This window comes from Lutra lutra, chromosome 10, assembly GCF_902655055.1.
Source record: "Lutra lutra chromosome 10, mLutLut1.2, whole genome shotgun sequence".
Taxonomy (NCBI): Eukaryota; Metazoa; Chordata; class Mammalia; order Carnivora; family Mustelidae; genus Lutra; species Lutra lutra.
In genome coordinates, this window is record NC_062287.1 from 1,302,560 (window position 1) to 1,327,474 (window position 24,915).

At 45.9% G+C, this 24,915-nt stretch overlaps 1 protein-coding gene across 3 annotated transcripts in view; it reads left to right on the forward strand.

Moving 5' to 3' along the window:
• DYNC2H1 (dynein cytoplasmic 2 heavy chain 1) overlaps positions 1–24,915 on the forward strand; it is a 292,883-nt gene that overhangs the window by 37,581 nt on the left and 230,387 nt on the right. For 2 of the 3 annotated variants that reach the window (XM_047692880.1, XM_047692881.1), the window contains exons 27-40: positions 1,195–1,327; positions 1,429–1,546; positions 3,010–3,122; positions 5,335–5,454; positions 8,537–8,687; positions 10,174–10,379; positions 11,532–11,714; positions 13,161–13,343; positions 14,876–15,099; positions 15,841–15,956; positions 19,003–19,202; positions 20,334–20,598; positions 21,892–22,099; positions 23,102–23,231. In XM_047692880.1, coding sequence (XP_047548836.1) covers positions 1,195–1,327; positions 1,429–1,546; positions 3,010–3,122; positions 5,335–5,454; positions 8,537–8,687; positions 10,174–10,379; positions 11,532–11,714; positions 13,161–13,343; positions 14,876–15,099; positions 15,841–15,956; positions 19,003–19,202; positions 20,334–20,598; positions 21,892–22,099; positions 23,102–23,231 — 2,350 coding nt within the window. The remainder of the gene's footprint in view (positions 1–1,194; positions 1,328–1,428; positions 1,547–3,009; positions 3,123–5,334; positions 5,455–8,536; positions 8,688–10,173; positions 10,380–11,531; positions 11,715–13,160; positions 13,344–14,875; positions 15,100–15,840; positions 15,957–19,002; positions 19,203–20,333; positions 20,599–21,891; positions 22,100–23,101; positions 23,232–24,915) is intronic. The other variant, XM_047692882.1, reaches the window with a different exon arrangement.

Consider the following 24,915-nt stretch of genomic DNA (forward strand, 5'->3'; position numbering starts at 1 on the left):
GTCTGTCAGGGTCTCCTCGGGCTCCCGCGCTCAGGCCTCTCTCTGTGTGGAGGTGTGGGTGCCCCCACTGCTTCCCTCTGCGTGCTCTGTGGGTGCTCCCGGGCACCCCTGTTCTCTCCTGCCCGCTGCAGCCCCTCTGTGGCTTTATGGAGCCCTATCTTTCTCTTCCGAGCTCCAGATAGACGAAACATACCCAGCGCGTCAAAGCCCAGTCCCCATCTGTGCCTCGTGCAAATCTGTGCTCTTTCCCATCCCTGTCTCCGCGGCTGGTGCCACCTGGCTCGCTGCTCACAGCAGCAGCCTGGCGGGTGTTGGACCTCCCCAGGCACCTCCAGCTCCATTAAGTTACCAGATTCGTGGACTCTGACCTACTTGCTCTTTTTGAGTCTGTCTCTTCTGTCTGTCCTTTCTTGCCTCTACTCGGAGGTACACTTGTCACTCGCTCACGCCGCCACCCGGCCTGGGGCTCACGCTCGTCTTCCCAGGATGCACAGCAGCCAGAGTGGTCTGGGCCAAGGCTGGGCTCATGGCTGCTTTGCTTTCCCGCTGCTCTGGGGTGAAGCCTGGTCTGTTCCGTGTCCCCTTCTGCAGCTTCTCCTGCACCGCTCTCTGTTTGCTTCAGAGACCCTCCCACCCCCACCCCCGCCCCCTGCTCAGGGATGTTTTCTCTGACTCAGCGTGCGGAGCCCAGCCTCACTGACTTTCTCAAGCCGGAGGGCAGGGTGTCCCATTAGCTGTTTTAAAGGTACTTTGTCCTTTTCCTTCTTAGCATTTGTCATCATTTTATTTTTCTCTGTCACTGGACCATTATCTCTATGAGATACGGTTTAATATTTGTTTGGCAAATGAATGAAATTGGAGAATTTGCAACACGGTAGGTTGAAAATGGTAAAGTGGGGGCCGTGTGGCTCACTTGGTTGGTGCAACGTAGGACTCTAGATCTCGGGGTCATGAGTTTAAGCCCTACATTGGGTGTAGAGACCACTTAAAGTAGAAAAAACTAAGTATTTAAAAACAGTAAAGGGCTATTCTTAATTTTTAGCATGATTTCTTAGAAGTGTAGTGATGTTTTGCTGTTATGATAGTGTTACCTCTAGTTTGTTCTATGCAGGCAAAAAATAAATATCTCAGTATTTCTTTTCCAGCCAAAAAACTGCTCAAATAAAGATAAAAATAACTGTTTTTTCTCTGCAGGTCAATAATGGCTGACATCAAGAAAGACAGTAGGGTTACGACGTTAACGACTCACGCAGGAATCAGAAATTGTCTGCTGACGATACTTGATCAGCTTCAGCGATGTCAGAAATCATTAAACGAGTTTTTGGAGGCATGTTTTTTAAATTAGACTTCTATAATAAATTATGAAGTCCTTTGTTGTACGACTCATTGTAAAGATAAGGCTCTTATTCTCGTTTGTGTTTGTGTCAGGAGAAGCGCTCAGTGTTCCCCAGGTTTTACTTCCTCGGCGACGATGACCTGCTGGAGGTGCTGGGCCAGTCGACTAGCCCATCGGTGATTCAGTCTCACCTCAGAAAGCTGTTTGCTGGTAAGATCGGCACATCTCTAGCACGTACTTACTGCGTTCCAGGCTCTGCCAGGCACAGTGTTAGGCTCGGAGTTAAACCGTCGAATAGAATGCGTGTCCCACACTCGAAGCGTTCATGGCTTAGTGGAAAGACAGCCTGCTGTGTGGACAGCCCTACGGCACTCCCTGCAGCTGGCACGGCTGAGCTGTGGAGCGGTTGGCGGTGTCTTGGGGTGCCTGCAAGGTGGCATGGGTGGTGCAGTCTGCAGAACGTGCCGGTGTTTGCTAGAAGGAGGCTGGGCGGTCGGTGGGAACAGGCTGTGGGGAGGGGGAGAGCATGCTCCTTCACTGCGGAGTGGGTGCACTCCAGTGGCATCGTTGTGAGTTGGGAGGTCAGGGGTGGAGGAGTGACATCAGGGGGTGTCTGGGTGCAGAGTGCCGTCGGGCTGTGGGCCGAGGCGAGGGGTGTCCAGTGTGCTGATGGGGCCGAGCGTCCCTCTAGCTGAGCCGCTGTCTGCGGGCCAGGACCTGTGCAATCCGCCTGTGATAAAAATCAAGATGAGTATTTTTTCAGAACTTTCCATTTGTTGGAGAGCAGCCATATTTTTCAAATTCAGTCAAACGTTTCCATCACCTATACTGACAGGATAAGTGTGCAGTGGGCCCCCGGGCCTGCTCTGGCTCCCTGCCTGACTTTCCGCGGGATGGTCTTGCTGGACCACAGCCGTGCCCGTGATTGTGTAGCGCTGCTCTGGGCTGCAGGGCACACCGGAGTAGCCGACATGGACGCCGTCCGGCCTGCAGAGCCCTCACGTTTCTGCACCCGTGTGTGCGGAGCTCCGGGGCGCTGTGTCCGCAGCTGTGACCTGGGCTGTGGGAGGCGGCGGCCGGAGCCCTTGCCATCAGCGGGCCTGCGTTCACTCGGCCTCCAGCCTGGGTTAGCCAGTTACGAATCACCGCTCGAAGCTTGGTTTTCTCCTTCACGTTGGAGATAATAACTTACAGGGTTTTTGTGAAGATCCAAATTGGGTGTCTACACATCAACATATTGAAGTATTTTTGTACACCAGAAAATAAAGTACGCATCTGGGGGAAGGGAAGTCCTGTTTGCCCTCCCCCTTTCTTCTCTTCCGTCTCCTGTTGTGGTAGCGGAATCATCGGTGTGTGTTCTTAAGCGCTCCTTTGCGTCTGGCCTTTTTCTTTGCTCGTCATCACGTCTTTGAGATGCCCGCGGCTACACCTCACTCCTTTTTGTTGCCGAGCCCAATGCTGCTGGGGCAGTGCGCCGGCCTAGTCATCCACCTATTGGGGGCCTGTGGGCTCTTTCCATTTTTGATGAGGAGAAACTGTTGTGTTATGTTGGAGAATTAACATAATTCTAGTACATTACGATACATACTATGAGGTACACATATACTGTGGGAGTGACGTACCTTGTTTAATAATTATGTCTTTCACATTTCCATTGGTCTTCTGTATTCTAGGTATTAACAGTGTGTGCTTTGATGAGGAATCCAAGCATATCACTGCAATGAAATCTTTAGATGGAGAGGTCGTGCCTTTTAAAAACAAAGTTCTTCTCTCAAATAATGTAGAGGTAAGTAATTCTTCCAGTATGAAAATGAAAAGAATTAACTGTATGAACTTTGTATCAAAAATAATTTAGTCTAGGGGCGCCTGGGTGGCTCAGTGGGTTAAGCCTCTGCCTTCGGCTCAGGTCTTGATCTCAGGGTTCTGGGATCAAGCCCCACATCGGGCTTTCTGCTCAGCGGGGAGTCTGCTTCCCCCTTTCTCTCTGCCTGCCTCTGCCTACTTGTGATCTCTGTCTGTCAAATAAATGAAATCTTTAAAAAAAAAAATTTAGTCGATTTGTTAGGTAAAACTTAGGCCTTTTAGGAAACTCATCTTGTATCTTAAAAAGATGATTTGTTAGGTTCAGAATGATTTGATATTGAAAAAAATAAAGATTTTTTAGTCTTTGGAGGGCAGTATGTAACTATGAAAAGAATCTTTGCTTTGGAGTCGAAAAGATAGGTTATTAATCTTTGCTCCTCAACTTATTAGCTCGTGACTTAGAATCACAGCTTTCTTATCTGTAAAATACCCATTTTACTACCCAGCTTCCTGTCTGTTGCAAAGACTGTTGACAATTAGATGAGGCGTGTGGCTTTACGTACAGTACGTTGCGTCTGCAGCGTGAATACGCACTGGGCACTCGAACATGATTTATTTCAGGAGGTGGATTATGATTTGTTACTCACTCCCACGCTCCCAAAATGTGTTGTGTAGCGTGATGGTTGGACAAGATGATTTTATATGAGATGATTTGGGTGAGTAAGTAAGTGTGCAACTAACGCATTTACAGGACTACCACTGCTCAGGCGGCCCTGCGGCCCTGGCACTGAACCATTCTTTGATGTGTACCTAAGGCAGGTACACAGCAAACCAGACTGCAGGAGGCCGAGCCCAGTGCATGGTAATTGTCACGGACCAGAGTTCTCTCCCAGCTAGTGGCTGGGGCCTGGGCCTTACCACACTCATGTCTATACAGTTTAGCAAATTTTCTGTTCCTGAGGTGACCTCAACATTTGATTGGATGCTGATGACATCAATCAGGTGATTGAAAGCACAGGTTTGTTAGTAGCTCCCGTGTTTGTGTTTGGTGAAGAGTTTTGTTGTTTTATTGTTGTCGTTTGCCTTTCTTGGGGTTTTCCTGGGAGTAGACGAAGAGAGAGAGGAAGGGCATCGGTTCTGGCAGCGGGCCCCAGGTGGCTTTGCCGGCAGAGGGTGCTGGAAGTCTGCAGGCGTGGCCGTGGTCAGCAGAGCGGCGTCTGCAGCCTGGCATGGAGACCCTGAGCCTGAGCTGCTGTGGCATTGGACGTTTGTGCTATTTGTGTACCGGAAAGGGCTCTAAAGATGGAGAAGTCCAGAGCATGGAGTCTAAGTAACGACGAAGAGCTATTTAGCATTGTAGGTTTGGCACTTACATTTTATTGCAAATATACGGTCTTTTAGAGTCACGGTTAATAAGTATTCATTGCTGTTGTTATCAGTTATTACTGTTAGGTTAACTTCACTTGACTTTATTATTTTATCTACCTTCAAGTGAAAAATGTATTATTTTCACCCTGAAAGAAAATTAGTTTTAAGGAAGTAGCTTAGCTCCCCAAATAACAGAGCTCACTATAGAAAAGCAATCCCTTCTTCCGCTGCAGCTTCTGAGTGTGTGCTTACCAGGGGGCATGAGCCCGCAGGCTGAGCCAGTCACTGTGACTTTCATGTACTCTCCCCGCTGTCTAGTTTGATTTCTTGCAACATTGGAATGAAGGGGTCAGTCTGCTCGTGTTACAGTAATTTACAGAGATGATGACAGTGATAGCTAACTATACATTTGGGAGTATTCATACTTAGCCATCATCCCAAGAGGTGAAAAGATGGTTTTCCTCAAATTATTTAACTTCTTTAATAATAAAATAAATTATTACATGTCATGTAACACATTTTGGGAGTTTGAAAGTCAATAAGAAATTAAATCCTGCCTCTTGAAATAAATTAATAGGGTCAGTCAATAGAGTGTATATTTGTTTTATGACTGGTGTATATTATTATTTTTTGAGGAGTTTCCCTTATTTACTTATTTTGAGAGAGAGAGCGAGCGAGCAAGCGAGCATGTGAGCGGGCAGGAGGGGCAGAGGGAGAGAATCTCACCACCGTGAGGTCACAACCTGGGCCAAAACAGGAGTTGGGTGCTTGACTGACTGAGCCACTCAGGTGCCCCTTGTGTGTATTATTCATAATTTTATTTTCAGACCTGGTTAAATGATTTAGCCTTCGAAATGAAGCAGACTCTGAAGCAGTTGTTGATAGAATGTGTTACTGCGGGACGAAGTTGTCAGGGCTCAATTGACCCGTCTGCGTTCCCTTCACAGGTAAGGGGGCTCCTGTCTGCAACGTAGGCAGGCGGGTTTCGTGGGAAGATCCCCGACTTAGAGGCCAGGGGGTCAGACGGCAGCATCTTTGTTCTTCCTTTCTCTAGCAGCTGATACAGGTTGCGTAACTTCTGAGTCTTGTCCCCGTACCTGTACACAGTGACAGGACCACCTGGCCGTGCCGTTTCCTCTGGCTCTGCTGGTTTGCTGACAGCGAGATGCTCTCAGGCAGAAGGCGCTGAGATCCGAGGCCCTCAGGCCAGCGAGGGGGGTCAGTAGTGCATGGGCGCCCTGGGGCCTGATGGTTAGTGCCTCACTGATGCACTGAGGCCTGTCCCCTGGGCCCCCCTCGCCCGTGGACTCATCCAGGAGGTTGGTGCTGGCGGGAGGTTAGCGGGGTGTCCATGCGTGTCTGGATAGAGCCCTGGTGCTGGACTGGGGTGTTGGCGGGAAGCCGAGAGCTGCTCTGCTTGGGGGGTCGTGGACTTCCCACAGCTCCGTGTTCATAGGAGCTCACACCTGAGACCCCAGCCCACGGCTGTGGTTACAGAGCGTGGTCGGGGGTCTTACCCCGGTGTCATTTCGTGTGGTCCTGAGGCTGGCGTGAAGTCCTGCCTTGCTCAGGATTTGTTTCACTGGGGCTGAGACTTTTGCTGCCGGTGAAGGCCATGAGGGGCGTCAGCGCTCAGGAACCGCGGAAGGCCGGCGTTGGAGATGTTCGATGAATTCTCACAGGAAAATCTACCCAGTGCTTAAGGTTATGTGCTTTCCAGATGATATAGGAACAGGTTTTATGTTGGTTCTTTTAAAGCTGGAGAAGTTAGATGGAAAACTTGAATATTTTAGATTCTTAGCCATTGTATTATTCCTATCATTTGCATCTTCTAGCATGTCAAGACAAACTAAAGTATGTCTTACAGTTCTTGTTAAGCTCTTAGAGAAAATTAATCATCAGTGAACAATAATACCATTGCAAAGTCACAGGTAAACTGCTTTATTACTTCTGGAAATGTTCTCTACTCCTATCAACTTCTGGGTAGGATTTGAGTAAACTTGGAATAGAAGGCAAAATATTAAAAATTTCCAGAAGGAAGGATTGCAAAGCGATTGATTGGGGAAATGACAACAGTGTCAGGAGATGTACCGGAGGGGCGGGTGCAGGAGGGGACTGCTGGGTCCCAGCCCGCAGCTGACCTCAGGGCTCCCACGCACCTGGCTGAAAACGGGGACCACAAAACAAGTCAGCAGCTCATGGTTCCGTAAAATCTGAACTGCTGAAAATAGGGATAGTTTGTTGTCAACCAAAACAAAAAATTCTAGTGTCTTAGCAGTTAATGCTAAGAAAAACTTCCCTCAAGAGCGTTTATGTGCAGGAGTTGGATAGCCTGACTGCGTGAGTGTCTGGTAGGAGTTAAGGCCGCTAGGTCAGGATTCTAGAGGTGTTTTTTGTAAGGACCTGACCTAAGGTACAGAAAGGACGTTCTGACCTGGGAAGGAGACCGCGTGCTGAGTGTAGGGACTTGGCCAGACCTCGGTCCCATCCTGCTTTGTCACTTTCTCAGAGGGACTCCTGCAGACACAGTGCGGAGGGCATGATGATACGTGCATTGCCCGTTTCTTTGGAAGGTTAAATTGTAAAATGTTTGCAAAACACTGTTAATGACTGCTGCATTTTAGGTTATTAAAACGCAGTATTATTGCCCGGATACTGTAACGGTGGTGTGACTTGAGAATTAGCCAGGGCGGTATTTTGACTACCATTTCTGCTAGCCTCTTGCAGAAATTGTCGAGCAGACGGTTAAACAGAGATTATCCATGTGCATTTATAATGCAGAAGTTCAGTCCTGTTGCCTGTGAGGAAGTCCACAGATAGGAGTATTAGTTTGGAGGTGGCAAGTGAACATTTTTGTATGAAGGTTAAAGAGCTAAGGTCTTTTCTCCAAAAGCGGATTTGGTCTGCTTAAATGCTGTCTCACACACCTGACGGAAGAGCCTGGTGAGTTTGTCCCACAAATGAGGGGAGATAACTTTGCCCTGGAAAGAGTTACTCTTCCTTTAAAGAATGGTATTTAATGCTACTTAAACGAAGATATTTATGTAATATTTCTGATAGTAGATTAATGCAGTATGTTAAGTTAGAATAAGACGGCAGCTTCGCCTGCCTGTAAAGTTATAAATGTGTGCACAGATGGCGGAGCCGGGAAGGAGAGGCGTCTGAGGGCATTCACGTGGGCGCTGAAAAGTATCTGCTTTGTAGCGTTGGTGGCTTTATGTGATGATGGACCACGTCTTTAGTTTAAAGGAGGATGTTGGTTTTCTGCATTCCTCTAAGAACTCTCCAACTATTGCAGCATAAGCTTTCGAAGGCTAGTGTTTGAACGTGTAACGGCTTTATCAGTAGCCATGCTAGGTTGGTTCCGTTACAGAAAGCCTTTCAAGCAGTGTTAACACTTCATGTTTTACTTAAGTATAAGGATATCTCCTTGATCTATAGCTAGTTTCTCTTTATGGGTATTAGACTCAAAGATGAAGACAGAACTTAATTTAAGATGAACTTGGAATTTTGGGATTTTAGACTTCTGGAGTGTCCTGAGATGAGTTTGGAATGCACTGGTACCTTTGCATCCTTGAAAAGAAGCTGTTCAGGGGTGAGCTTGGCGGTGGGTACTCAGGAGGGCCCAGATTGCATGGAGCACTGGGTGTGCTGTATAAACAATGAATCTTGGAACACTGAAAAAATGAAGTTTAAATAAACAATTTTTATCAAAAAAGGGAAAAAAAAGAAGAAGCTGTTCATAAACAGGAGAGTCGGGAGAGGAAAGTAGAAAGTCTCTTTGGTTACAGGGGCCTGGGAGCCTGGTGGGTTCTCGGACCAGAAAGGCATTTACCAGAGTTGTTGGCAGTGAATTGTTAGCGAGCTTTGCGGTGAAGGGACTCCTCCGGACTGTGTGAGGCGCCAGTAACGTTCAGTTAGAGACCCGGAACAGGACTGGAGATCCAGAGGAGGGTGTCTTTCCTTAAGTCCATGAAATTTTCTGAGTAAATTTACCTTTTAAAAATAACTTTTCTCTTTGGTCCTTAGATACTGTGTTTGGCAGAGCAGATTAAATTCACTGAAGACGTGGAAAATGCCATCAAGGACCACAGTCTCCATCAGATTGAAAGTCAGCTGGTGGCGAAGCTCGAGCACTACACTGGCGTGGACACAGGAGGTGAGGATCCGGGGAACACCGGTATGAGAACCGGCCCGCTGTCTGCTGCTCGGGGGCTGTCTGACCTCGCGCTCGGTGGAGTGCTGTGTTTGTCACTGGCGCTGTCAACCGGCCCGGTTCCGGAGGTGCAGTTTGGGGTTAGAACACACGTGCTTTTACGTTGTACCTAGAGTTAGTCCTTGATTACTTGAAACGGATGTAGGGACCTTCCCCAGACGGGGCCGTCGTCGTCCTCCTGTGGCCGCGGCCTCGTCGCTCCACTGCACGCCGGCAGGAGCAGCCAAGGGACGCGGGGCGAACGGCCGGCCCCGCGCACCGCCGCCGCCCTGCCGTCGTCCCGCGCTCGCCCTGCTCTGGGCGCGAGTGTCCCGCAGAGCGTCCCGCGGAGCCGAGGCGCCGGCTGTGCCCTCCGTCCCGCCGTCCGCGCGGTCGCTCACCTGGAGTCTCGTCGCGGTTCTCCGCGTGGGCCGTGCGGGACCCCGGGCGCTGTGGGCACCGTGCGACGATCGTCCGGGTGGTGTTTCAATGCTCTGGCCCGTCGCGGGCTTCTGGCGCAGGTGACCTTGTCGGGCTCCGGCCCTGCGCGCCCGCCGGGCCCCTGTGGCCAGGACGCCCCTGCCGGCTCCACTCTGCCGCGGGAGCGGCGGCGGCCACGTCGAGCCCCGCGGCCTCTTGGCCTTGACCGCCGGGAGCCGCCGCCGCGCTTCCGAGTCGAGCAGTGTCCGCGGCGCGTCCGCGGTGCCGCCGAGGCGGGGGATGGCCGGAGGGGAGCCCGGGGATCGCGCTGGGTCTCTCAGGCCCTTCTCCCTGCTCCGCCGGGCGCGTGCGGCGTTCGCGGCTCCTCTCTGCTCCCCTGTCCCGCCCTCTCCTCGCGCTGGGGGCCGGGCCGCGTGCGCTGGCGGCGGGCGGGACGCCGAGGGAGGAGCCGCGGGCTTCGTCCTGCGGTCCCGGAAGGTCCCGGCTGGCCCAGGAAGCCTCCCTCCCTCGGCCCCGGCGCTGCTCGGGCTCTGCCGCAGGGGTTCGGTTCTGCTTCTCGAGCCCGAGCTCCCGGCCCCCCTGTGCTCGCTGCGGCCACGCGGGCCCGCGCTCCTGGCGGCCGTGGGGACCCCAGACAGACGGACAGAAAGGAGCCGTGGACGCGGGGGCTCGGCGCCTTCAGATCGCGCCGGGTTTGCGGACCGTCTGTGCCTCCTGACGCCTGCGCGGCGGTGGGGGCGCTGCGTGGGCTTCGTGTGCGGCTGAGCGGAGCCGGCGGCGGCGCGCTCGCTCCCTCCCTCAGGCCGGAGCCGCGTCCGCGCCCCACAGGTTCTCGGCCGTCGTCCGCGCAGGCGACCCGCCCGCTTCTTCCCGGTGAATCTGACCGCGGTCCGGCGCGTGTGATGTACAGGCCTGGATCGTTCCAAGTGTCATGAAATTAGCACTCGAATTCATTAAAAATCTGTGTCTGTGTGTAATAAATACGCTCTCACAGGCTCACATTTCTCCAAATGCTTTAATTTGCCTACAGAATCTGGCGTTCTGGAGCTTAAACTTAAAGCACTGATTCTGGATATTATTCATAATATTGACGTGGTCAAGCAATTAAACCAAGCTCAAGTTCATACAGCTGAAGACTGGGCCTGGAAAAAACAAGTCCGATTTTATATGAAAAGCGACCAAACGTGTTACGTGCAAATGGTGGATTCCGAACTTCAGTACACGTACGAGTATCAGGTGTGGCTGGTGGCAAAGTGTTTTATTCTTTCAGCTGAAATTATTTATTTTAAATTTGCTATTGGATGACAATTATTTTTTATTTTAGTCATAACTTTTAAGAATTTTTGTGTGTGGGACTGTCTTTTCTGTTTCATCATAACACAGAAGGTGTTACAGCAGAGAAATATTTACGGAAAAGTTAAAGTAATGGCCGTATTGTACCGAATTCTGTGAATGTACCTTTTCTTAGAGTAACAGTTACTCAGAAATGGAGCCCTTTAGTCCAGGGAGAACGAACAGAGTCTGGCAGTGTTGACGGGAGTGGTCTGGCCCGCGCTGCTTCCGTCCCCATCTCTCTCTCTCTCTCACACACACACACACAGCCAAACTTGGTGCCATCGCCACCACGCCAAAATACGCTTTTGCGTGTTTTCAGAGAATGCTCCGGGTTGGTGAGATGAGAGAATCCTCACACAAATAACCTGCCTCATGGAACATGTCTTCAGAAAACCCACCCGCATCCTCTGCCTTGTCCCGTCACAATGACTCAGTCATCAGACGTGTCAGACAGCTACGTGTATAAGTGTACGTCTGCACAGTTGCCAGTGGACACTTGCAAAAGGAGATGTGTTTTGAGACCCAAATCTGTCTACCTAAATTAAGGAAAAACTCTATAAACTGCAACTGAAATTGGAATCTGTTTTCCCTAAAACTTAGAAATTTTGAGAATTATTTGATGTGTTGATATTATTAATTTCATAAGGAAGTTTTCAAAACTTCTAAGATTTTCAAAACTAACTAAGATTCAGGGAATTAATTTACATGAATCTTTAAATATAAGGCAGATTGATTATTGTACAATGCAGTTTTGGATTTCTTTGCCTTAGTAGCATGTCTCTGTACCATCATCAAGAACTTGAGAGACTTTTCAGAAAACCTTCTGGTGTAGTAACTGAGGATGGGGTAACCTACTGCTTCGGAATGACGAAGTTTAATTCCGGTTTGTGCTTTTAAAAGCTTCTTCTAGTAAAAATGTATTTTGGGTATATTACTATGTTAACGGCTTTAACTTTTTCCTTGCCTTTTTAGCTTTTTAACAAGTCCCACCACGCCACGTGTGTAAGGTTGCATAAAACATGAATACTGAGACTTTGTATTTCCCTTGTGTAGGGCAATGCTCCCAAGCTGGTCTACACGCCACTGACGGACAAGTGCTACCTCACGCTCACGCAGGCCATGAAGATGGGCCTCGGAGGAAACCCTTACGGGCCAGCGGGAACAGGCAAAACAGAATCAGTCAAGGCCTTAGGTGGACTTCTTGGAAGACAAGTTTTAGTTTTTAATTGTGATGAGGTAGCATGCACAATTACAAACTGTACAGTAGTGTGTTAGTTGTGACTTTGGCTTAGTATTCATGTACTTATGATATAGCCTGTTTTTTTGGTAAAGATTTTATTTATTTATTTGACAGAGATCACAAGCAGGGAGAGAGGCAGGCAGAGAGAGAGGGGGAAGCAGGCTCCCTGCTGAGCAGAGAGCCCAATGTGGGGCTCGATCCCAGGACGCTGAGACCATGACCTGCGCCAAAGGCATAGGCTTAACCCACTGAGCCACCCAGGCACCCCAAAAGCCCTATTTTAAAATCACTTTATTTTTGGGTAACTTGAAAATAAAACTTGTTTTATTTGAACAAAAAAAAAAAAGGAGGGGTTGCAGAGAATATAGTCTCAGAGCTTTTCTAAGAGAACTAGTGCAAATAAATAATTTTAAAGATTTTATTTATTTATTTATTTGATAGTCAGAGATTACAAGTAGTCAGAGAGGCAGCCAGGGAGAGAGGAGGAAGCAGGCTCCCCACTGAGCGGAGAGCCTGATGTGGGGCTCGGTCCCAGGACTCTGAGACCATGACCTGAGCCAAAGGCAGAGGCTTTTTCCCACTGAGCCACCCAGGTGCCCCAACAAATAAATAATTTTAAATACAGAATGAAGGTTTATGTTAGAGTAGAAAAGAAAAATGTTTTTGTTTTGTTTTTAATTAGTGATTCATTAGTTGTACATAACAATCAGTGCTGGGGCGCCTGGTGTCTGCCTTCAGCTCAGGTCATGATCCCAGGGTCTTGGGATTGAGTCTCGAATTGGGTTCCCTGCTCTCAGGGAGTCTGCTTCTCCCTCTGCCTGCTGCTGCCCTGACTTGTGCATACACGCTCTTTCTCTCTCTGGGTCAAATAAATAAAATCTAACAACAACAACAAAAAAAACAAGCAAACTGCCAAAACACCCAGTGTTTATCACATCACGTGCCCTCCTTAATGCACATCCCCCATTTATCCCATCCCTTCACCGCCCTCTCCCGCAAGCAGCCCTCAGTTTGTTTCCTAGAGTTCACTCATGAAATTTAAGAAACAAAACAAATGATTATAGGAGAAGAGAAGGAGAAAAGTTTTTAGCAAGGACAATAGTGAACAGAAAAGAAAAAAATTCATTTTGAAAACACCATTTTCAAAACATTTTGTGTAGGATTTGTATTTCAGCTTAAGGATAACTGAAAATCTTATATCTGTTTAGTTCTGGGAAGTACCCAGAACTTTCCAGAAGTGAGTGTACTTCCCAGAACTCTCACATGAATTACTTGTTTATTAAACCCTATAAAGTATAGCTATTTGATTTGTGCTTTAAAAAGAGCCAAAAAGGCACCGGTGGATGAAATGATTACCTTGCCCCTAAATGTGAAAGTATTAAATGATTATTAGAGATCCTAACTACTTCTTCACGGATATAGTTTTTGCTGTTCCTTTTTAGGGCATCGATGTGAAGTCAATGGGACGAATTTTTGTTGGTCTAGTGAAGTGTGGGGCCTGGGGCTGTTTTGATGAATTCAACAGACTGGAAGAGTCCGTGTTGTCAGCCGTGTCCATGCAGATCCAGACAATTCAGGATGCTTTGAAGAATCACAGAACTGTGTGCGAACTGCTTGGAAAGGAGGTATAGAAAAGTTGGGAATTTAAAGAATTCAGGTATTTTTTACAACTCTGCGTTACTCCCACTCAGGCAAATATTTGGTCATTGTTTCTTCTGGCACCCCCGTTCAACCTTTTCACGTGTGCGCTGTCCGAGGTTTGTCACCGTCTTTTGGTCTCCCTTGACCGTTCACCGTCAGAGTTTCCGTACGGGGTACTTCATCCCCGGTGGTACCTGCTGGCGTGGCCGGCTCCGTGCCCCGTGTTCCCGGTCCCGTCTTGCTGCGAGCTCGTCTGCATCCTGCCGGGCATGGGCTGCTGCACATTTTCCACTTTATGATGGGGAAAACGCGGCTTGGTGAGTGAGGAGGAAGTCATGGGGTTGGGAACTGACCCCAGGACTGTCTCAGTCTGAGGCTCATGTTTCTGATCCCTGTTCCGTGTGGATCTTACAACAGTTAAGCACTTGGCTTGTTCCCTTCCTCACTTTTCCCCATCAGAGACACACTCAAGTCATGAGAGCGTGAACTTGCTTGTGTAGAAGAAAGTGGGAGCTTCTCTGTATAGTGCATGATGACGACGACGACACTGCAAATTCAAAGTCCCATGAAATTATCCTCTGATCCGTAATAACATTTTCACAGGACAGGTTTTTCAGCGCAGGCAGGGAAGTGAGACCAGTTCTCAGTCACTAATAATGTTATTTACATGCTGCTTAAACTCTTCATAAAGAAGAGAGGAATGATCAAGTTTTTACCTTTCTGCCATAACAATTTACTTTCTTACACACTGAATTTTTTTCCCTCCTTTCCTCCTGCAACAAACGGAAGGAGTTGTCCTTTCTCCCAGTCAGCACTGATCTTTCCACTTACACGCTGGAATCTCCTTCCCAAGGACCTTGCCTTTGTTGTTGCCTCCATGATAGACGGAGCCCTTCCTCCTTTCCCCATTCCTCTTGGGCTTTGAAACATAACCACATCTTTTCCTTTTTAATAACATGCAGTGTCGTATGTAATACTATTATAATATTTGATCTAATTGAAACAGAAGCCAACCTTCCCTTCGCTCAGCTTTCCAACCACTTCTCTTTCTCCTTTCTTTCTAGCCGGGTGTTTTTGCTCTAGGTGTTTGTGCTCACTTCCCATTCGTCGTTCGCACACTCTGACTCTGCACTGAGTGTGCTGTTGAAGGTGTTCCTACCAGCGACTCTCGTGGTCTCGGGCCTCCCTGTCAAAGCGTGAATCACACGGTGCTTGCCTCTGGGCTGTAAGCTTCAGAAGGGCATAGACTGTTATGGATTCTTGGTCAGAGTTGTGTTGTCTCTGTGTACCTAGCAAAGGGCCTGAAACCAGGAGGCTTTCAGCAGGCAGGGACGACTCCGAGAACTGGTTATCAAGGACTTCTGCGAGCAGCGCTCTCCTTGGGGGGTGGTTGTGCGTCTCTGCCGGGGTCGAAGATTTGTGTATTGGAATATGTACAATAAAATATGGGTTAGCAACCTGTTTTATATTTATACTTACAAATATTTAATGCCTATATTTTAAATGAACATTTCAGGTAGAAATAAATTCTAATTCTGGAATTTTCATCACAATGAATCCTGCTGGAAAAGGTTATGGAGGAAGACAGAAGCTACCTGACAATCTGAAACAGCTTTTCAGGCCAGTAGCCATGTCTCGTCCAGACAATGAACTTATTGCAGAAGTTATTCTGTATTCAGAAGGCTTCAAGGATGCCGGAGTCTTGGGCAGAAAACTGGTAGCTATCTTCAGTCTAGCCAGGTGAGTTTTCCTCTCTTAAGGATTTTTATATTTTTTGGTTCCAGTGATTGATTATGGATTAGTGATCATTTTTCACATTTGTCCAGTGTGATTTAGTGATTTTCGTATTGGTGATTATATTGTACTTCAGGTATCGATAGGGAAGATTCTAGTTTGAATAATAAAACATCTGACTCAAAACTGTTTGTTTTCCTTAAATGCTATTAATTTGATCTCACGTCTTTTCTGCAACATTTTTTTATTGGGGTGCACCAGCTAAATGATGCTGATCATACGCTCTCAGCAGACCCTTCAAAGCCTACTGTTCTCTGGAGGGAATCTTCCACAATTTCTCTTATGTCTTATTTCTAGTAATAGCAGTGGGCTTGTAGCTTTTTTGGGCAACCTAGAGTTCTGGTTCATACTACGTAGGAGCTGCTGAGAACTGGAGTGCCAGAAACCGAGAGCCAGGCAAATGGACGGAAGAGTTGAGGGGTAACGGCCCCAGGTGCTTGTCCTTTAGTGTCTTCAGGAGGGTGGTAGTCAGGCCATGAGAGGTTCACCCTCGTCCTTGGGAATTGTCTGTCTTCAGTGTTTTACTGGAGTGACAGGTCCTGTGACTGGGTCCTTTTCATAAATTGATTGGAGTATCAGTACTCGTTTCTGTGTGTCTGTACTTATAGTCTGTTTTTCTTTAAATTTAGTAATAAAAATAATTTCTTACAGCTATCTAATGCTTTGTGATTTCTGTGTCTGTTTAAGGGAACTTTTGACACCTCAGCAACATTACGACTGGGGTCTAAGAGCCTTGAAGACCGTTCTTAGAGGAAGTGGAGGCCTTCTTAGGCAGCTGAAGAAAAGTGGCATTAAGCAGAATGGTAGGGTTCATTACTCAGCTACAATCTCATTTTAAAAAAAACCTTTAAATTAGAACACTTTTAGATTCTGGCCCCTTGTTTCTCCTGTTGTTAACATCTTAGACTAGCAACTCTGTTTGTCACAACTAGTAGACCAGTATTGATAGTATTTTTTAACTGAAATCTATACTTCATTCACATTTTCCCTAGTTCTTACCCAATGTCCTATCATAACTTTAAAATGTGCATTAAATACTAGATAGTTGTGCTGTGTAGAGGAATAGTGTAGTCCACGTCTCCTCAACATGTGATGTGCATTAGAATCACCTAGAGTCTTGGTCAAACGCCAGTGTTGGGTCCCTATGCCCAGCTTCCTGAGTCTGCATGTCTGGGGCAGAGCCTAAGAATTCTCTCTTATGGAAACCAGAACTGTAGAAACTGGCAGGGATTTTCTCTTTCAAAGAGATAGCATAACAAGCAAAGTTACCCTTTCAAAAACTTAACATTACAAAAAATATCTTTTAACTATAGAACAATTGTAGATTCACAGTAAAGTTGTAAAAACAGCATTCCCATTGTTTCCTTTCTTACTATGGCACATTTGTCCAAATGACGAAACTAAGGCATATTACTGTTAACTGGCGTCCAGACTTCTTCTGGATGGCACCTGATCTGTTGTTAACGGTCTTTCTGCTCCAGGATCGAGTCTGGGGTGCCTTGTTGTCATGTGTCCTTAGTCTCCTAGGTGCTGTGATGCTTTCCCAATTGGGCTGGTTTTGTTTCCCGGGTACAGGTCCTGTGTCCTGTGGACTCTTCCTCAGTCTGGGTTTTGTCGTGATGTTTCTCTCACGATGAGACGAGGTTCTGAACGTGTGGAAGGAACACCAAAGAGGCGAAGGGCCCATCCTAGCGCATCACTGAGACCCTTTGTGTGTCCGCGTGTGCACAGTGAGCACGCGGTGTCACTGCTGATGTCCACCTTCTGGATGGTCTTAGTATTTGCAGGGTGTCTCCACTGTAACAGTCACTGGCTGTCACTGTTTTCCTCTTTCCCCACTGTCGGAATCTGGTTACAGAAGGTGGCTCACCTTCCAAGCAGGCAGGCAAGGAGTAAGCCCCATCTCTTAGAGGGGGAATATCTACAAATATTATTTGAAACTCTTCTGCAAATAAGATTGGTCTCTTCTTCGCTATTTATGTATTTATCAAATCATCTATTCAGATCAGACTCATGATATTTTACTATATTTTACTGCCTTTTTTACCCAGTTGTGTAAGATAAATGATTGCCCCACCCATGGGTGTGGGCCTTTATGAAAGGCCAAGTATTCAGCCCTCTACATTGGTAAAATGAAGTCTGGGATGCCAGGGCCGCTCTGTGGGTGAAGCGTCTGCCTTCAGCTCAGGTCATGATCCTGGGGTCCTGGGATCACATCCCACTCGGGCTCCCTACTCAGCGGGGAACCTGCTCCTCCTCTGCCCCTCCCCTCCCCCCAAGTTCTGTCACATACTCTCAAATAAATAAATAAATAAATAAATTCATTCTTAAACAACAATAACAACAACAACAAACCAAAGTAAGTTAGGGGTCCCTGGATGGCTCAGTTGGTTAAGTGTCCATCTCTTGATTTTGGCTCAGGTCATGATCTCAGGATCCTGGGATCGAGCCCCGCATTGCTCTCCCTGCTTAGCATGGATTCTGCTTGAAATTCTCTGCCTCTACTCCTCCACTCACTTGCATGCCCTCTCTCTTTTGTTCTCTCTGTTAAATAAATACTAAAAAAACCCACAAAAAAACAAACAAAAAGCCGAGTTAAGACACTGAAAATAAGTCAGTGTAGGAAAATGCACATGTGAAATTATCTTTTTGGGCTTTAAATGGTCAAGGTCTGCTTCTTAAACAAATGAAGCTGCTTAGCTCTGTTATTGGGTTGGCACATGCCGGGGAAGAGAAGTCATTTGGTGAGCTACTTAAATTACTATTTTTCTATTGTCTGTCTCTGCTGATTTTTAAGAACTATTGAAACCAGACCTGTAGTAATTAAAGATGGCTTACTAATGCTTGAGACAAATTCTGTTGTGGCCATGCGTCTTTGCACGTACTTAAACAGGGAAATATTCAGCCATTACAGAGAAATACCAGATGAAAGATGGTTTCTTGCCTTCATAGATATGTCTTATCTATCAGCAGCTACTTAAAGGATATTAATTATTCTTGAAAAAGTAAAAATCTTGCAACAATGTTCGTATTTATATTTGGTTTAGGGATGGGTTTCTGAATCATTTTTTAGCAGGTCTGATTAAAGATTGTTGCCGAGTAAGTTTTTAGCCTCAGGACTTCGAATTTCTGGGAGGCAGTCCTGGTGGATTTGGAGATGCCTGAGTCTGGACCTTGTTGATATGGGTGTGAGTTCAGCCATTATACTGCTCTGCTTCCTCGGGTAAATCACTTAAACCCTCAAAGAGTTAATATCCTCATATATAAAATCAGAATAATGTAACAGTTTCTTACTTTATACAGTTGTTATAAGGATCACATAAAAATGATGAAGTTCTATACAATTATAAGTGCTAGTGACTTCTATTTTAAGATTGATTGATCGATTTTTTTGAGGGAGAAAAAGCACACGTGAGTGAAGGGAGGGATAGAGGGAGAGAGAATCTCAAGCAGACTCCGTGCTGAGGCCTGAGCCCGACACAGGGCTCGATCCCAGGACCCCGAGAGCATGACCTGAGCTGAAACCAAGAGTCAAACATTTAACCGACTGAGCCACCTAGGTCCCCCAGTGATGTTTATTATTAACTAAAGTCTGGGAAACTTGGGGCTCAAGTTCTATGAAAGAGTCCAGAACTGTACTTAGGGACCCTTGTTTCTCAGTGGTCAAACGATAGTAAGGTAAGCTCGTCAATACATACACACGGTACCGCAGCGCTTTAACTGCTACTGAATTCTAGCACCTCACGTAATTACTAGTAGTGCTCTCAGGGTACTTGAAAATTGTGTTTATAGTTAGTGAAACTTTCTAAAATAAGTGACTAATAATTTTAAATGAAACTTTTCCTCTAGTTGATGAAAGTCATATTGTGGTACAAGCCCTGAGGCTTAATACAATGTCAAAGTTTACATTTGCCGATTGCTCGCGGTTTGATGCGCTGATTAAAGATGTGTTTCCTGGGATTGACTTTAAAGAAGTGGAATATGGTGAGCTGAGCTCCGCGTTACAGCGAGTCTTTGAGGAGGCCAACTATGAAGTCATACCGAATCAGGTAACCGTCAAGCGTGATAGGAGCGCCTGTGCGGCTCAGTCGGTTTGAGCGTCCGACTCTTGGTTTCGGCTCAGGTCATGATCTCAGGGTCATAGATCGAGCCCCACTCAGGCTTCCTGCTCAGTTTGGAGTCTGCTTGTCCTTTTTCCTCTGCTCTGCCCCCTACTTGCCCTGTCTTTCTCTGTCAAATAAATAAAATAAAATAAAAAATACTTTAGAATATATTGATCCTTTCTCTTAGGTAATTACTTATTAGCTATCTTTATCTTTTATTTTCTGTTTAAATCTCATTTACTCATGGATGCCTTCCCTGATCTTTGAGTCCAGATGAGGTTTTCTTGCTGTATGTTTCATTACTTTTCCTGTACTTATTCACACTCGATCGTATATTGCATGAATACTGATTTTCCCTCATCAGGTAGTAGTGTTCATGGAAGGTGGGATCCATGTCTATTTTTTGTTTTTTAGAGATTTATTTATTTATTTGACACAGAGTGTGCACAAGCGGGGCAGGGTAGGGGGCTGAGGGAGAGGGAGAAGCAGACTTCCCACTGAGTAAGGAGCCCAATGCAGGACTTGATCCCAGGACCCTGAGATCATGAGTTGAGCTGAAGGCAGACACTTAACCTACTGAGCCACCCCAGTGCCCCAGGATCCATGTCTATTTTTCTCATCATTTTATTCCTGGTGCCCCTTACAGGGCCTGGCCCATAGTAGATCTGTCATACGTGTTTGATAATTGATTACTTATGGTTTAGTTGATAGTTGATATGGATAGTTGATTACTTATGGTTGACAGTTTCTTAGGAGGAATTCTTTTTAGCAGCTTTTTTAATGTAGCACTAGTACATTTTCAAAATGAACATTTTTCTGTCAGGTTGTTTGTTTTTTGGTGAGATACAGAATATCCATGAATTAATAAATGAATAAAATAATGAATTTGAGTGAATAAAAGAATGAGCATGTTGTGTTTTCAAATGACTTGGAAAGTATACTTGTGTCTTTTAAATTTCGGACTTAAAGATCACAGTATAAACGAGCTCAGATTTATTTGGGTGTTATTTTGTTACAGAGTGAGAGCAGATGGTTACGTACCGTAACTCTCATACGGACGTGTTTGTTTTCTACTAGATCAAGAAGGCTTTAGAGTTGTACGAACAGTTACGCCAGCGAATGGGTGTTGTCATTGTCGGCCCAAGCGGCGCTGGGAAGTCGACCCTGTGGCGGATGTTGCGGGCGGCACTGTGCAGAGTCGGCAGAGCCGTCAAGCAGTACACCATGAATCCCAAAGCCATGCCGCGGCATCAGCTGCTGGGCCATATTGACATGGACACGCGGGAGTGGTCCGATGGCGTTTTGACAAACAGTGCTCGCCAGGTGGTCCGGGAACCTCCAGGTTGGTCTGTGTTCTGTGATTCACTGCTTTCCTTAGTCCTTTAGAGAGGACGACAGGACATGTCTCTAATGCTGTCCTCATGAAAGCCTTCACATGACTGTGAATTGCCTTGTAAATGATGTATGTGACCGTTTACTTCAGAGGGACCCAAGACGTGCTGTCGTGTTAATCGGACTGAACAGGGGCTCCTGTTACAGTAGAAACTCGGGGTAATCCGGATGAGCTGTAATTCATGACTAGATTAAGTTACTGAAAAAATAGAAAATCTTTTTGGGTTGCTATCTTAGTGCCTCACAAATAAGAAGATGACAGATTTTGTTTGGGGTTAAAATCGGTGTGTGTGTGTGTGTGTGTGTGTATGTGTGTGAACACTTCTAACTCACAATGTGGAATACAGTGTTTTGGATAATTTTAAAAATTTAAGTTATGAAACAGTAGACTTCTTGCTCTCAATTTTTTGATTTGTTGTTTAAAGCAACTTTTGGCCAGAATCTGAGAAGACTTCCTACTTTTTATAAGGTTGTAACTAAAAGTTGTGTTTCTAAGCCAGTGAGGGAGGGGCTTAGAATTGAGACATTGAAAGAGATTTTCTGTGTAGTTCTTCATTTTCACTGTGGTTAATAATATCACAGTAAGTAAAAGCCAAATGTTGCCTATATTGATTTGTCACACTTTTATGGGTGATATTTTCCAGTTTGAATTGACATCTAAGGACCCTTGAAACCACTCTCATTTTTGGAAGGAGGGATTTAAAATACAAGTTTGTCTCTGAAAAACCTTGTATACACAACACTGCCTCTCCACTTTGAAGTCAGCTTTTTTAATGTATCAAAGAAATTTGATGGGCGAATTTTGTATTTCTCAAGTAGAATGCTAAAATGGGTTTCCTGTATTTACTACAAGAGATACTCTATTCTTACAACCTGGTAGAAGACAGAGGTGTGGAGAATATCGCACAGGGTCAGAGGACTGGAAATAGCTCTGTCGTGCGCACTGTCTTGTCCTTTAGGGAGGTCCCTGTTGTATATGTCTGGGGGCAGGTAGGGCATTAGCGCGTGGCTCGCGGCCAGCCTTTGGCCAGCGATGCCGGGAGTGCCCGTGAGGCCTCGAGGGCGCCTGTACTGCAGATTCACAGGGAAGAGCTCAGCTTGTGCTTTGGCTCTTTGTAACACAAAATAACACTGGGTGGAAATTACTTCTGGAGAGGAAGAGGTGGTTATTGTATTCCTTATTTTTAGTTGTTATCACTGTGTCTAGTTTTATTTTACCTCCCCTTCTTTGTTCTGAAAACAGATGTGAGCTCCTGGATAATATGTGATGGTGATATTGACCCCGAGTGGATCGAGTCCCTGAACTCTGTTCTGGATGACAATCGGCTCCTCACCATGCCCAGCGGAGAGAGGATTCAGTTCGGCCCAAATGTTAACTTTGTATTTGAAACTCACGATTTAAGCTGTGCCTCGCCAGCCACAATATCTAGAATGGGAATGATCTTTCTTAGGTAAACCATCAGAGCTCTTGCCTACGTGACGTGAGGATAGTCTGCAGTTACCGGTTTGGTTTCGGAGTGGAATAAGTTGTATGAATGATATGTAAATACGTGCCTCCTCATTTTCTGTTAACTTCTTGTTAGGTGTTACTTCTGACAGAGAGTAACTCTTTTAGTGCAGTTACATTGTTTCAGTGTTCAGTGTGTTACAGTCACTAAGGACTGTTTGTTTACTTCAGTGACACAGCAAGTATTTCGTTGTTTCTTTTTTTCCTCTTACTTTTGTTTAAATGTTACCAGTGCAGGAAGTGAACAAGCTGTCAGTGAGCTAGAGGCTAATAATCCAAACTAAGTAGCAGTATCTTAATCATAGAATCTTTGATTCATAGAATTTTAGGGCCAACCCAGGCCAACCTAGGAAAGTGACTCTCTCTGTACAAATTGGAAACCTCTTGACTAATGTTTCCTTTCTTTCTCCACGTAGGTGGAGGAGGCCTCAGGGGCAGAAATGAAGAACAAATGAATTTTAGATCTCAGGTAGAGTAGTCTCAGGCCAGAGCATAAACATTGCACCAATTCCATTTTCCGAAACGAGTAATTACAAAGCTTTCTTCTGCTTTTTGAATTCTTGTTTTAGCGTTTGACACGTGTGGGTCTGTATAAATGCCCTACTCTGGTAGCACCATTTGAAGCCATTTTTGGCGTTGTGTGACATGATAGTGTTATCAAGTTGGTTCAGACTGTTTCCGAAATTAGTTGCTTGCTGTTTCTTTTTTTTTTTTTTACAGATTTTATTTATGTATTAGACAGAGAGGCAGTGACAGAGGGAACACAAGCAGGCGGAGTGGGAGAAGCAGGCTTCCTGCTGAGCAGGGAGCCCGATGTGGGGCTTGATCCTAGGACCCCGGGATCGTGTCCTTAGCCGAAGGCAGACATTTAATCCACTGAGCCACCCAGGCGCCCCTGACAGTGTCTTCCTGAGTAATTTCTTACATGCTTATTAATCTGTTTCAGTGATGAAGAGACAGATGTTAATTCTCTGATAAAATCTTGGTTGAAGAATCAGCCTCCTGATTACAGGAATAATCTTGAAAACTGGATTGGAGATTACTTTGAAAAAGCTTTACAGTGGGTTCTGAAGCAGGTAAGTTAGCCATAATATTTCGTAATTAGTCATTTAGGCTAGAAGTGATTAAGAGTTTTGCTTAGAGACAGCTGCCTGTCAATCAGAATCTGGGGGCAGAGTGAGAAGTAGATGTCTTCACTGCTATCCTGCTCTTTGTCTTGGCTTAGCTTTTTATTGTGCTTAAAACACTTCAGTTCTCCCAAAAAATCTTGAATAGTGGAATCTCCCTTTTTTTTTTTACTAGCAAAACCATGTTACTGTCAGGTTTCACTGTCAGTAAATGTCCCTGTGGTGCTAAGTATGCTTAGCATACTTACATTTACTTTACTGCTTGTATTTCTTGCTAAAAACAATGTCAAGTTAATACTAAAGTAGAAAAGGGAGGCAAGTTATTACAATATTATTAAGAACTGTCTATCCAAAATATTACTGGATATGTAAGATACGTTATCAAGCAAGCACTAGACAAGACTTAGAGGGGGACAGGACAGTCTCTGATTGGGAAAGGTTTGCCTAATGAAGAAAGACGAGATGTGAAAAGAGCATCAAAATCGGATGAAGAGATTTGCTGTCTTCTAGGAGAGTTTAAAAAGGTGATCACACTTAATTTTGAATTTGAAGCATGAACAGAAGTTTCACTTGCACAGAAGATGTGGGAGGGCTTTTACAGGTTCTACATGATTTTTCAACTATTTCCGGCTTTTGTGTCGTTGCTTTTATGAGAAATGTAAACAGAAAAATTAAGGAGATAATAGCAGTGCAAGTACTTTTGGGAAGTATCTGGTTGCTAATTTGAACTTGATTTAGTGGTTACTACTTGGGGACCAAATAAGATTTATGGAGAAATGGAGATCTCACTTCAGTTTTCTCACCTTTTTCCTTTCCTTCCTGTAAGGATAGAGATGGAGGGATAGGGACTGGTGAGTAGCGGGACGCGAGTGACCGAGGTTTCCCTGGAGGCCTCAGGGGACGCAGCACTCCCTCCAGCCTGATGACCTGTCGTCTTCTTTCTGTTACACCTGCACGCCTTCGGCTCCATGAGGGCGAGGACCACGCTTTAGTGTGTCCGCAGACCCAGCTATGGTCATGGAGACGCGCAGGAGCGTGTGTGCTTTAGGAAACACCTGCCGCCTCTGTCCTCGCTGCTCTGCAGTGGTTCTGCTGACTTCAGGGGCGTGACGGATGCGGAGCCCTTGGACGTCTCCAGAGCAAGTTCTGGAGGTCACCTGCCAGGGTGGGGGGACTGTTAGAGGGGGAAGGGGAACTGTAACACTGGGCGGGGTTTACTGATATACAGGGGTTTCTGAGTGCAGGCATGAGAACAGGATAAATGATCAAGCCAAAGAACGGATTTCAGTTAGAAGATAAACTGATTCTGTTTTGAGGTCAGGTCCCTATGCTTGACATTTTTTTTTTTATGTGTTGAGGATTCCTTCCTTCTTATTTTGTACTTCATCCACTGTGTTTACATTCTGAGATATACCATAATGGGTACCCAAACCAAATGCTGATTTTATCTCTAATGAGAGCTTTGCTTTCTTGTATCAACTGAGCAAATATGACAATGTGGAAGAAAGTGCAACTGTTTCCTTTATCTTACCTTTAAAGCCTAGAATTCTTAGCACAGCATTTCTACTCACCTTCTCCCTTTTTCGTGCTCTTCCTCCTGTTTCTCCAATCCTCTGAAAATATTTTTTTCTTG